This window comes from Prunus avium, chromosome 2 (assembly GCF_965620075.1).
Source record: "Prunus avium chromosome 2, drPruAviu1.hap1.1, whole genome shotgun sequence".
In the NCBI taxonomy this organism is placed as follows: domain Eukaryota; kingdom Viridiplantae; phylum Streptophyta; class Magnoliopsida; order Rosales; family Rosaceae; genus Prunus; species Prunus avium.
The window spans coordinates 5857043-5870700 of NC_142285.1; the positions used below are offsets into that span (position 1 = coordinate 5857043).

General features: G+C 40.8%; 3 protein-coding genes across 6 annotated transcripts; all 3 read right to left on the reverse strand.

Annotated features, from left to right (window-relative positions):
- Positions 1-1604: 1604 nt before the first annotated feature.
- On the reverse strand, positions 1605-4636 carry LOC110765225 (transcription termination factor MTERF8, chloroplastic-like). Of its 4 annotated transcripts, XM_088249486.1 has the most exons (4): positions 3605-4636; positions 3326-3451; positions 3158-3216; positions 1605-2419 (listed from the first exon to the last, which is right to left on the reverse strand). In XM_088249486.1, exons 1-4 carry the CDS (start codon positions 3607-3609, stop codon positions 1806-1808), a joined length of 804 nt encoding a protein of 267 aa, XP_088105612.1. In that variant the 5' UTR covers positions 3610-4636; the 3' UTR covers positions 1605-1805. The 4 variants fall into 4 exon arrangements, with proteins under 4 accessions (XP_088105612.1, XP_088105613.1, XP_088105610.1 ...); XM_088249487.1 differs by having other exon boundaries at positions 3158-3246; positions 3326-4624; XM_088249484.1 differs by having other exon boundaries at positions 1605-3246; positions 3326-4618.
- On the reverse strand, positions 3678-4139 carry LOC148296335 (uncharacterized). Its single transcript, XM_088248489.1, has one exon. The coding sequence runs from the start codon at positions 4137-4139 to the stop codon at positions 3678-3680; it is 462 nt and encodes a 153-aa protein (XP_088104615.1).
- A 6531-nt stretch (positions 4637-11167) lies between the features above and the next one.
- LOC110765203 (transcription termination factor MTERF8, chloroplastic-like) lies at positions 11168-12989 on the reverse strand. Its single transcript, XM_088249686.1, has one exon. The coding sequence runs from the start codon at positions 12556-12558 to the stop codon at positions 11368-11370; it is 1191 nt and encodes a 396-aa protein (XP_088105812.1). The 5' UTR covers positions 12559-12989; the 3' UTR covers positions 11168-11367.
- Between the last annotated feature and the right edge of the window lie 669 nt (positions 12990-13658).

Here is a 13658-nt window from a genome sequence, read left to right on the forward strand (position 1 = left end):
ACATTTGACCATTTTTTTCTTGTTGAAAGTCAAAAGTTTTGTCAACTTACAAAAAAAAACTAGGCAAAAATATTAATACTAGAGTCCTTATATAATCTCTATATCTCTTCAATTGAGAGATATTTGTGGTTGACCCTACAAGGAAGCAAGTGTTGAGTTCTTCAAAGACTAGGTAGATAGATAATTCAAAATTTTACCCAATTTCTGAGGATTTGGATTTCAGCAAAGTGTTTGATAGCATTCGTGCCCTCCATGAATGCTGGGGCAATTGATTCCAAACAATTTTAATCGGGGGAAAGAAAACCCACACTCCAACAAATATTGTGTGTTTGAACATTGAGGACTAAAAATATGTGTTTTAGCTAAAATACAGAACAAGCCAGAGAAAACAATTTTAGCCCAACCCTATATACTTTGTTCCGCCCTTATTTGGGTGGGTTGAGGGAATTTGTGTGTGTAAGGGGGAATGGAGGAAGGGCCTGTAAAGAGGGAAGGGGTATTGGATTTCAAGGTGGGCGGGGTTGGTCAGAACCGCTGGTGGTGCACGGGTAAGGTGATTTTTTTTTTTTTTTATAATGATTTTCTATTTTTAAAATATCCTTGAAAATGGAAAGACTAAAATACTCTTAAAAATATATGGAAAATTGGATGGTGTTAAAGTGAGATGACAAATCATGGATTTCGAAAAATTAAGGTGACATTTCTCTTAAATTTTTCTTTAAAATGACAAATTGATTTCAAGGTATAAGCTCGTGTGACATTTTATAAAAAAAAATCCCTTCAGGAAATTAAGTGCTTGCATAACATCAGAAAATTCATTCTCAGTCACTTATTTTATCATGGCTTGGGGCAATGAATTGCACGTATGCCAACTAAGAATCAATTCTTGAATCAAGTAAAGAATAAAAAAGGCCTGTTTTTATATTTTGGCGAACGAAGAGAAGTTCATTGAACAGAAATTTATTCCAAAAAACAGTGCAATTGATCCTTGACCTCCCTCTTGAGATCCACACATCTTCGCACATCCATCAGTGCGGAATAGATTCATCCTAAAGATAACAATTGCCAAACCACCCTACTTTGCACATCCATCATAGCCGAGTTTTATGTCCCCTGAATTCCCAATTCATCAAGCATTGCAGATATCACGTTCCTAATCGTTAAGGTCTCGGTAAAAAGGCTAACACAAGAGTAAACAATGAGAAAACGATGCTTATCGAGTCCTTCGATGCCATGTTGACATGATTCCATATGAAACTAATCAATCATTAACACTGAAGTAGTTCCTATAAACCAACCGTGGTCGCTTAAGTAGACTAGCTGCATCTCAGAGGACAATTACTCAAAGAGCAGGGGAGAAAGGATTGAGAGTCATTCTTATCTTTTGAAAAATGGACAGAAATTAGTTTCTTCCACTCCTTACCCAAAATACAATCCATTGTCCCCTAATAGAAGCAATACATGTGCACATTGTACAAAATCAACTTTCAAGGGTAACCAAAGTTGGGAACCATAAACAGAACAATTCTGGCGACGCTACGGCAGGCATTTGTTCTAATAAGAAAGCATATATAAATCTAATTAAAAACAGGTAGGCTGCCGAGTAGAAGAACGAAAAAAGTGAATTTACTTCCTGCAAAATTTGAGTAAGATGTGGGATACAATTTAAACCTTACTTTAAAGACAAAATTTCTAGGGTAGAGGACAGCATTATAGTATTGTGCCAAAAGCAAGCTAATGCATATGAGTGATGCAGCATCAGGTGGCTAAAATAATTACATCCTCACCCGTTTCAACATATCAGATCAGACATCCTGGATATCTACCTTCCCTTGATACACACTTAACAATTCAGGTACTTCGCCAAGATATCTGTTCACAAAAATCTCCAAGAACTGCTTCTCAGCAGGTTTCACCAGAGAACCCAGATTCAAGTTCTCATTTATGAGACCTTTCAACAACAGAACTTTAACAACTGAGCACCTTGGGATAAGTCTCCTCTCCAAACTAAGACCGAGGGCCACAGGATATTTGGCAATCATTCCTGACGACCATCCCATCTTGTTCACTAAAAGATCCATTGCTTGCATAAGTTTCTTCTCCGAGATAATCATACACCACGGGTTCTTCCTGAAAGCGGAGAGAAAATCATCCTCAGACCAACCCCATGTCTTAAGAACTTCGCGACTTCTATTCAATACCAACTTATTCTGACCACACAATGCACGGAGGGCATTCACTGAAGTTGATTTTTCCAGATTAAATCCCATTTCCTTAACCTCACTCACAAGTTGACCAAATTTTTCAGGATTTACCATCAAAACGCGAGTACCACGAGTTAGCAAAAAAGAAATGCATGGTTGAGGCATGCCCGATTCTCTCAAAAGCCCAATATTTGGCACCACGTGCTTGCAGTGACCTTGCAAGAAAATCCCTGAGTTGAGCTTGAAAACAACACCAACATTTTTCTCAGAGAGCATACTCCTGAGGAAGTTATAAGTGGGCAAAATCCGATTTCTCAAGCTGACTAACAAAAGGTGTGGATTAAAAGCCAGAGTTTTTAATAGGTCCACATTTGAAATTTCAAGAGAGCTGAAAAACTCAAGCTTTGGCAAAAGGGTTTTCTCAGGATTAGTTGAAAGAAGTGTTGGACGTGACCTAATAAGCTTTGATATCTGGGTTTGAGATGCTCCATAGTTTCTCAGAAACTCTAAAACGGAGTCTGCTCTTTCTGATGACTGCAACTCGACCCACTTAGAAGCTAAAATCGCTCCTTCTGGGGACAATCCACAAGTGTTTATGAGGTAAGTGACTGTGAAATTGTGTTGGTGTTCTGAAATTTCTGAGCTGATGTGTCTGCAGAGCAACTGACTCTGAAGAGAAAAATGTGAGGGTTTTGGATCTCCAACCAACACTCTGTTTGTTTTGGAAGCAAATGTACAAGAAAATATTGAGTGAACCAATCTGAAGGTCTTCAAATTGCGGAGTTGAATCATGTTAGAGGTTGATGATGAACAATTTCTACAGGAATTAAAGCCTAGCTGATTTTCTGCCTTTAGAAAGTATGCAGTTCTCAGCATTCAAAATAGATCTGAACCATCCAAATAAAATTGCCTGGTATAGGATAAACCATTGCAGCTAGGGTAAGTTTTCTTACCATTTTCACAACTGACGGTCACTGGCTCACTGCTGCTATCCATGGTGGTAGGAAATCTTCTGCCAGAAAAACCTCTTCAGTCTTCATAGCTACAAATCAAAGCAAAGAAATTACTCCAATCTGAGGCAATAAGAAAACCCAAAACAAAGGGTTGAACTTCAAACTTACAAAAAGTCGAGGGCTTTTGCTTCTTTGGGACAAAGTGATAGAACCTTATAGCAGCAAGGATAGTAAATAAGGCAAAACGAAATGAGGAAAATTGGATATTTCATTGATGATCCCAAAATAGAGCAACTGTTGCAATTTATACAATGGAATTAGGGCGAATCAGAAAGATTGCCATGTCAAAAGTAGAAATAGCTGATTCTAGAAGAAGTTCTCAATGAGCTAATTCCTATATTATTCTTTTAATAGAAATTGGAAATATAGAGTGGATAAGCAAATAACCACATGGGGGCGTATTGCTATCAGAGCCCAAAGGATCTCATCAATTCCTCCCCCCTTGAGTATAAGCCTGTCCTCAGGCTTGAAAAGAGGGATAACGAGCAAGGATGTCGGTGGCCGGTTCCCAAGTGGCGTCAGCTTCGGGAAGACCCATCCATTTAATGAGCCATTTGACAACTGGGGCATTATGTTGCTTAAACAGTCCACGATCAAGAATGGCTTCAGGAATCCATTGAAAATCTGAACCCGTAGGCAAAGTGGGAAAATCAGATGACGGAATGTCGTGGGTTCCCAGTTTGGGCTTAAGTAGGGAGACATGGAAAACTGGATGTATTTTAGCAGATGTGGGCAGCTTAAGACGATACGCCACTTTGCCAATACGAGCCTGAATTTGATAAGGACCATAGAAACGTGGGGAGAGTTTATGGTTGCTAGAAGAAGCAACAGAAGATTGCCGATACGGTTGGAGACGCAAGTATACCCAATCACCAATATTAAATTCTCGATCAGTGCGGTGGCGATCGGCATAAGTTTTCATCCGATTCTGGGCTTAAGAGATGTTGGTTCGAAGCTGAGCAATGACTTCATCTCTGGTTTTGAGCGACTGATCCACAGCTTGGACTAAACTAGTCCCTGGTAAATAATGTTGTACTGCAGGAGGTGGGGAACCATACAATGCTTGATAGGGACTCATCTTGATAGTGCTTTGAAAAGTAGTATTATACCAATACTCGGCCCAAGGAAGCCAAGAAACCCAGGAGGAAGGGCGGTCACCAGCAAAGCAACGCAAATAATGTTCCACAGTCCTATTAAGAACCTCTGTTTGTCCGTCACTCTGAGGATGATATGCAGAACTTCGACATAAAACAGTTCCTTGCGCCTTAAAAAATGCATCCCAGAAATTAGAAATGAAAATTGGATCGCGGTCACTTACAATGGATTTTGGCATACCATGTAGTCGAAAGACCTCCTTAATGAAAAGATCAGCAACCTTAGTAGCTGTGAAGGGATGTGTAAGTGGGATAAAATGACCATACTTGGTTAAACGATCCACAACCACCAACAATGAATTTTTGCCAGCAGATAATGGTAGGCCTTCCACGAAATCTAAGGAAATATCGTGCCAAGCACCTTGGGGCACCGAAAGGGGTTGTAATAACCCAGGAGGGCGGATGGATTCGTAATTGTTGCGCTGACATACATCGCAAGAAGAAACAAAGAGTTTCACATCCCGTTTTAAGCCAGGCCAAAGGAAGGATCGAGTAATGCGTTTGTATGATCGCAAGAAGCCAGAATGCCCCGCAATGGGGGAAGAGTGAAATTCTGTCAATATTTTATTGCGCCAGTCAGATGTCTGAGGAACAAAAATTCTGCCGCGATAGAGAAGGGTACTATTAGACCAAGAAAATCCCTTTGGAGCCTTAGAATTCGAATTAAGAGCAGCAATGATTGAAATGGCCTCTGGGTCTGACTGGTATAACTGCTGGATATCAGCGATTCCATCAAAGATTGGTGTGGAAATCGCCATAAGGCATGTATCTTCAGTTTGTCGAGACAAAGCATCGGCAGCTTTGTTTAAAGAACCGGCGCGGTACTCGAGTGTGTAATTGTAGCCCAATAATTTTGCCATCCATCGATGTTGAGCAGGTGTTGTAATTCGTTGGTCATGTAGGTGCCGAAGAGTCTGATGATCTGTAATTATCTTAAAAGAAGAACCAACCAAATAAGGCCTCCATTTTTCAATAGCAAGAAGGATTGCAAGCATTTCCTTTTCATAAGTTGATAGGGTCTGATTCTTTGGAGATAACATCTTGCTGAGAAACGCAATGGGATGGTGATTTTGAGACAACACAGCCCCAATTCCTGTGTTAGAGGCATCACACTCGAGAACAAAAGGTTGCGTAAAGTCGGGAAGGGCCAAGACAGGTGTTGTAGACAGTGCCGCTTTGAGACTTTGAAAAGCTTGGGCGGAAGAGGTAGACCACATAAAACAGTCTTTTTTCAACATATCCGTGAGGGGCTTAGCGATCACACCGTAATCCTTCACAAATTTCCTGTAATAGCCTGTGAGACCCAAAAAACCTCGCAAAGATTTCAAAGCCTTCGGTTGAGGCCAATCCACAATACACTGGATTTTTGAAGGGTCTACTGCCACACCTTCACTAGAAAGCACATGACCCAAATAATGGATAGTAGTTTGGCCAAAAGCACATTTGGACAGTTTCAAATGCAGCCTGTGTTTACTTAGGACATCAAAAACAGAGGTCAAGTGCACCAAATGCTCAGCTACAGAGGTACTGTAAATGAGAATATCGTCAAAGAAAACAAGAACAAACTTACGAAGATAGGGCCTGAAAATATCGTTCATGAGGGCCTGAAATGTTGACGGCGCATTTGATAAACCAAACGGCATGACAAGAAATTCGTAATGACCATCGTGAGTGCGAAAGGCTGTTTTCGATATATCCGACGGATGCATTCGGATTTGATGATAGCCAGAACGAAGGTCTAATTTAGAGAAGATCACAGCTCCGTGCAACTCATCGAGGAGCTCATCAATAACTGGGATTGGAAATCGATCTTTGACCGTGACGGCATTCAAGGCCCTATAATCAACACAAAGGCGCCAACCATTGTCTTTCTTTTTAACCAGAAGGACTGGGGAGGAGTATGGACTACTACTTGGTTGAACTACCCCTGTCTCTAACATCTCGTTCACCAAGGTCTCAATTTCATGTTTCTGAAAGTGGGGATATCTGTAGGGTCTGACATTGACCGGCGTTGCCCCTGGAATTAGTGGAATCTTGTGGTCGATTGAACGGTGGGGTGGTAAGGCAGCTGGTGGAGAGAATAGGTCATTGTACTGGAGGAGCAACTGTTGAATTGCAGGGGGTGGAGAAGAGGGTGGAACTGGCAGGTCTTCAATGGCTATCAATTGGGCTAACATGCCTTGCTGGGCTTGGGCTGAAAGATGAGTCAGCAAGTGGCAGTCCACAAAAGTAACGGGTGGGTCTGTTTGGCCCACCAAGCGATGGACTTGACCATCAACCTTGAACACCATGGTTTTGTTTTTAAAATGCCATCCAATCAATCCCAGAGTGTCTAACCAATCAGCCCCTAAAATGAGGTCGCAGCCCGAAACTGCATGCAAGTAACAATCAGTAAACAATTCATAACCTTGAAGATTGATGTGAACTTGATGGACTAGACCCTTTGTGTGGATGAAGTCATTATTAGCAATCTGAATTTTCCTGGGTGGTGTAGAAGTATCAATCTGCAAGCCCAAGCGTTTAGCCAAGTGGGGGTTTAATAGATTGTGAGTAGATCCAGTATCTATAAAAACAGTGAGGGCCGTGTTGCCAATCTGGCCCTGGAGGCACATGGTGCGGGTCCGAGGTGTGCCAGTTAATGCATGGATGGAAATGATCGGGTCATTGTCTAAGGCTGGTTGGGGAGTGGAGCCAGGACCATGGGCAATTTCGTGGGTAATGAGTTCCTCAAAAGAGTCATCAGAAGCCTCCCAATCAGCCTCTACCATGAGAAGTTGTGGCCGTTTACACCGGTGACCGGCACGAAAAGGTTCGTCACAGTTAAAACATAAATTCTTTGCGCGGCGATCCTGAATTTCAGCAGCGGTGAGGCGACGGATGGGTGGAGAACCCGGTGGTAAAGTAGGATGGAGTGGGGCCGGTTGGTCCTGTCTTGACAAGGAGGAATTAGTAGGGCGGTTGAAAGAGGAGCGTGCCATAGACCGCTGGAACAAACGACGATTGTGAAATGCGCGGGCAAGCCGCTTAGCCTCATGAAGGGTTGCTGGATTCTGAACAATAACATCACCACGAAGATCTGGTGCGAGGCCGCCTACATAAACTCCTTTCAACTGGTCATCTGTCCAATCGAGAGCTCGGCAAGAAAGGCGAACAAATTCGGTATTATAATCATCCAAAGAACCAGTTTGTTGGATATGGGACAGAGCAGAGGTTACATCCAAGGAGTCACCGGAGCCGAAATGAGCAAGGAGGGCTTCGGAGAAAGATGTCCAAGATGCCGACGGAAAACGATTCTCAAACCATCGCATCCACAAAGCTGCATCATCAATCATATGAACAGCAGCGACCTTAACTTTTAAGTGAGTTGGAATCTCGTGTAAATCCAGGTATCGCTCTGCGGTGATTAACCAAGCATATGGGTCCTTTCCAGAAAACCGTTGGAGGTCAATTTTGGGGGTTTTGAGCTGGGATGGGGGGTGGGAAGATACGGGTGACTGGTATGTGGGTGTTGTGGTGGGGAGGAAGGGAGGTGGGGAAGGGGGTACTAATGTAGGGAGGTGTAGTGGAAAATGAAGGGACATGTGAAAGAAGTGGCGGGGCTGTAGGAACAGGGGGAGTAGAGCAGAGAGGAGGGAAGCGGGGTACGGTGAAAGAACCAAAGGGAATGGTGACCGGAGAAGCCGTGGAGGAGGGAGAAGGTTGGGTGACAACAGGTGGGAGACGAGTGATGACTTCCATGATGGTTTGTTGAAAGGAAGACTGTTGCTGGGTGAGGGAAGCAATGGCGGTGCTCAGTGATGTTTTAAATTCATCGGTTTGGACTGAAAAAGCAGCCAAGGTTTCTTGCACCTCTTGGATTTGCTCACAATGGAGATCGATCTCCAATTCTAGAGTCGGAACCGAAGGGGAGCGTTCGGCGGCGCTGCCCATGGTCGTACTGGCTCGTGATACCAATTGATAGAACCTTATAGCAGCAAGGATAGTAAATAAGGCAAAACGAAATGAGGAAAATTGGATATTTCATTGATGATCCCAAAATAGAGCAACTGTTGCAATTTATACAATGGAATTAGGGCGAATCAGAAAGATTGCCACGTCAAAAGTAGAAATAGCTGATTCTAGAAGAAGTTCTCAATGAGCTAATTCCTATATTATTCTTTTAATAGAAATTGGAAATATAGAGTGGATAAGCAAATAACCACATGGGGGCGTATTGCTATCAGAGCCCAAAGGATCTCATCACAAAGGGCGGAGAACGTAACTAATGGGGTGAATATCTGTATGCTGGTTATTATGTCTCGGCTCAAGAAAGTCCTAGAGATACCTTAATGCTTATAGAATTAGGTAAATCCTTATCAAAGTTGGAATCCTTAAGCCTGTGAGTATTTCTAGAACACTTTTATTAGAGAATCTCCAACAGATATGTCAAAAGTGCCACATAGACATTTAACAGCTAGAAATAACATCTCACACACTCCAACCGATGTGTCAAAGCTGATGTGGAATGAAGGCTGAAGATTAAGATGTTATTTTTGACATCCCAAAAGCAAGATGTCAAATAAATATTTTATTATTTTTTCTTTTCTATTCTTTTTAATTAAAAATAAATCAACACTAAAATGTAATAAAATAATAATTTAATTTGACATATCGGACGGAGTGTAAAGCTGTGTAAGATGTCAAATTGTCACATCAGCCATCAAATTTAAATTTGATGTTTGGTATTTGACATCTCCCTTGGAGATGCTCTTAGAGCATTTCCAACCGATGTGTCAAAAGTGCCACATAAACATTCAACGGCTAAAAATAACATCTCACATCACTCCAACCGATGTGTTAAAGCTGATGTGGAATGAAGGCTAGAGGTTGCGATGTTATTTTTGACATCCCAAAAGCAAGATGTCAAATGAATATTTTATTATTTTTTCTTTTCTTTCCTTTCTAATTAAAAATAAATCAACACTAAAATGTAATAAAATAATAATTTAATTTGACACATCAGGCGGAGTGTAAAGTCGTGTAAGATGTCAAATTGCCACATCAGCCATCAAATTTAAATTTGATGTTTGGTATTTGACATCTCCCTTGGAGATGCTCTTAGGCTACCATATCTGATAGGAATAGACTTTCTGATAAACCATGAGATATGTCAAAAGTGCCACATAAACATTTAACGGCTAGAAATAACATCTCACCTCACTCCAACCGAATTGTCAAAGTTGATGTGGAATGAAGGCTGGAGGTTCAGCTGTTACTTTTGACATCCCAAAAGCAAGATGTCAAATAAATATTTTATTATTTTTTTAAAGACAGCTGGTTGTTACTTTCATTTATTATTTTCATTTATTATTTTTTTTCTTCTTTATCTTGAATGATTTGACTATTACAATAATTATTTATTTGACATATTGGGTGGAGTGTAAAACTGTGTAAATGTCAAATTGCCACATCAGCCATCAAATTTAAATTTGGTGTTTGGTATTTGACATATCCCTTGGAGATGCTCTTAGGAATCTTTATTCGATTAGAAGATCACTTCAGTGGTTTAAAACAGTAAACCATCTTATATCTTCCTCCAATTGGATGTATGAGTTATTTACATTGACACCTTGAGGTTTTCAGTGCTTTTACCAAACCCATGAGGTTGCAAAAATTACACAAATACTTTCTAAAGTTTCAAACTGTTCTCACGAAAGCTTATGCAAATAACAAATGAGTGATGTTATTTCCACCCCAGTCATATTTCCTCACAAACCATCAGGGCCAGCCTTGGGCTTGGGCGCCAAGTGCGACAGCTATGGGCCTCCAATTTTTGGGGCCTCAAAATTTTTATAAATATTACAGGAGCCCAAACTCTAAAAATAAATAAATAATTACACATATTTCTATTTCCAACTTCTAAAGCGATCTTTCCTATTTCCAACACACTTCCTCTTTTCCCATAAAAAAACTTTTCTGCTTCCAAGTGATCTTTCCCTTTCCCACCATCTTCTCCTCTCTCTTTTTTAGTCAATATATTAGACCATTCTCCCAATGAATTGCATGTATGCTAACTAAGAATCAATTCTTGAAAACTGTCAACCAAGGAAAAAATAAACAAGGACTCTTTTTATATTTTGGCGAACGAAGAGAAGTTCACTGAACAGAAATTTATTCCAAAAAACAGTGAAATTAATCCTTGACCTCCCTCTTGAGATCCACACACCTTTGCACATCCATCAGTGCGGGATAGATTCATCCTAAAGATAACAATTGCCAAACCACCCTACTTTGCACATCCATCAGAGCCGAGTTTTATGTCCCCAGAATTCCCAATTCATCAAGCATTGCAGATATCTTCGCAGATCCATCAGTGCGGGATAGATTCATCCCAAAGATAACACGAGAAAACAATGAGAAAACAATGCTTATCGAGTCCTTCGATGCCTTGTTGACATGATTACATATGAATGTTATCAATCATTGACACTGAAGTAGTTCCTATAAACCAACCGTGGTCGCTTAAGTAGGCTAGCTGCATCTCAGAGGACAATTACTCAAAGAGCAGGGGATAAAGGATTGAGAGTCATTCTTATCTTTTGAAAAATGGACAGAAATTAGTTTCTTCCACTCCTCACCCAAAATACAATACATTGTACCCTAATAGAAGCAGTATATGCGCACATTCTACAAAATCAACTTTCAAGTGTAACCAAAGTCAGGAACCATAAACAGAACAATTCTGGCGACGCTACGGCAGGCATTTGTTCTAATAAGAAAGTATATAAATCTAATTAAAAACAGGTAGGCTGCCGAGTAGAAGAACGAAAAACTGAATTTACTTCCTGCAAAATTTTAGTAAGATGTGGGATGCAATTTAAACCTTACTTTAAAGACAAAATTTCTAGGGTAGAGGACAGCATTATAGTATTGTGCCAAAAGCAAGCTAATACATATGAGTGATGCAGCATCAGGTGGCTAAAATAATTACATCCTCACCCGTTTCAACATATCAGATCAGACATCCTGGATATCTACCTTCCCTTGATACACACTTAACAATTCAGGTACTTCGCCAAGATATCGGTTCACAAAAATCTCCAAGAACTGCTTCTCTGCCGGTTTCACCAGAGAACCCAGATTCATGTTCTCATTTATGAAACCTTTCAACAACAGAACTTTAGCAACAGAGCACCTTGGGATAAGTCTCCTCTCCAAACTGAGACCGAGGACCACAGAATATTTGGCAATCATTCCTGACGACCATCCCATCTTGTTCACTAAAAGATCCATTGTTTGCATAAGTTTCTTCTCTGAGACAATCATACACCGTGGGTTCTTCCTGAAAGCAGAGAGAAAATCATCCTCAGACCAACCCCATGTCTTAAGAACTTTTCGAGTTCTATTCAATACCAACTTATTCTTACCACCGAATGCACGCAGGGCATTCACTGAAGTTGATTTTTCCAGATTAAATCCCATTTCCTTAGCCTCATTCACAAGTTGACCAAATTTTTCAGGATTTACCATCAAAACGCGAGTTCCACGAGTTAGCAAAAAAGAAATGCAAGGTTGAGGCATGCCCGATTCTCTCAAAAGCCCAATATTTGGCACCACATGCTTGCAGTGACCTTCCAAGAAAATCCATGAGTTGTGCTTGAAAACAACACCAACATTTTTCTCAGAGAGCATACTCCTGAGGAAGTTATAAGTGGGCAAAATCCGATTTCTCAAGCTGACTGCCAAAAGGTGTGGATTAAAAGCCAGAGTTTTTAATAAGTCCACTTTTGAAATTTCAAGAGAGCTGAAAAACTCAAGTTTTGGCAAAAGGGTTTTCTCAGGATCAGTTGAAAGAAGTGTTGGACGTGTCCTAATAAGTTTTGATATCTGGGTTTGAGATGCTCCATAGTTTCTCAGAAACTCTAAAACGGAGTCTGCTCTTTCTGGTGACTGCAACTTGACCAACTTAGAAGCTGTAATCGCTCCTTCTGGGGACAACCCACAAGAGTTTATGAGGTAAGTGACTGTGAAATTGTGTTGGTTTGCTGAGATTTCTGAGGTGACGTGTCTGCAGAGCAACTGACTCTGAAGAGAAAAATGTGAGGGTTTTGGATCTCCAACCAACAGTCTGTTTGTTTTGGAAGCAAATGTACAAGAAAATATTGAGTGAACCAATCTGAAGGTCTTCAAATTGCAGAGTTGAATCATGTTAGAGGTTGATGATGAACAATTTCTACAGGAAAACTTAAAGCCCTAGCTGATTCTCTGCCTTCAGAAAATATGCAGTTGTCGGCATTCTAAAAAGATCTGAACCATCCAAATAAAATTGACTGGTATAGGATAAACCATTGCAGCTAGGGTAAGTTTTCTTACCATTTTCACAACTGACGGTCACTGGCTTACTGCTTCTATCCATGGTGGTAGGAAATATTCTGCCAGAAAAACCTCTTCATTCTTCATAGGTACAAATCAAAGCAAAGCAATTACTCCAATCCCAGGCAATAAGAAAACCCAAAAAAAAGGGTTGAATTTCAAACTTAAAAACAGTCGAGGGCATTTGTTTCTTTGGGACAAAGGGCGAAGAACATTTGGGCGATGATGCTTTGGTTTAGGGCACTTCCAGCAGAGCCCGAAGGCAAGGGCTGGGGGCCTACTGTAGACCAAAAACTGATTCCAGCAGGAGGTTGGCCCGGGCAAGCTGTGGGGGCCCACGAGCCTGGGCTGGCCCGAAGGGGTAAGGGGCCCAAGCGACAGCCTGCGGGATGGATGACATCAGGGTGCTACAGTGACGCTACAGTGCTCTGCTATAGTGCCGCTAACATCTCTCTGCCAAGTGTCGCGTTCTGGGCTCTCCGATCAGAATTTTTCCTCCAATCCAACGGCAGCCAATTTTTGTGCAATAAAAAAATGAAAAAAAATCGAATTTTTAAAAAAAAAATACCCAAAAATTCTGTAATTTTTTTTTTCTATAAATACGTACCAAAACTCTTCACTTTCAACACCAAATTCTCATACATTTTCTTCTACTTCTACTATTATTCACTTTTTACTCAAGTATTGACAAGTACGAACCCAAAAATTTTATTCGAAAATATTGTCCAAATTAATTGTTTAGGTAAACAAATTTGTGAAAAAAAACAAAAAATTGAATAGTACTTGCCCTTTGCCCGGGCAACTGCTGGAAGTGCAACTTACTTTTTGCAAGGGCAGATACTATTCACATGAATAGTATTAGCCTTAGTCCCCCCCTTGCCATGGCAAGGGTTTGACTGCTGGAAGTGCCCTTATAGAAGCTCGACGTGGTTACT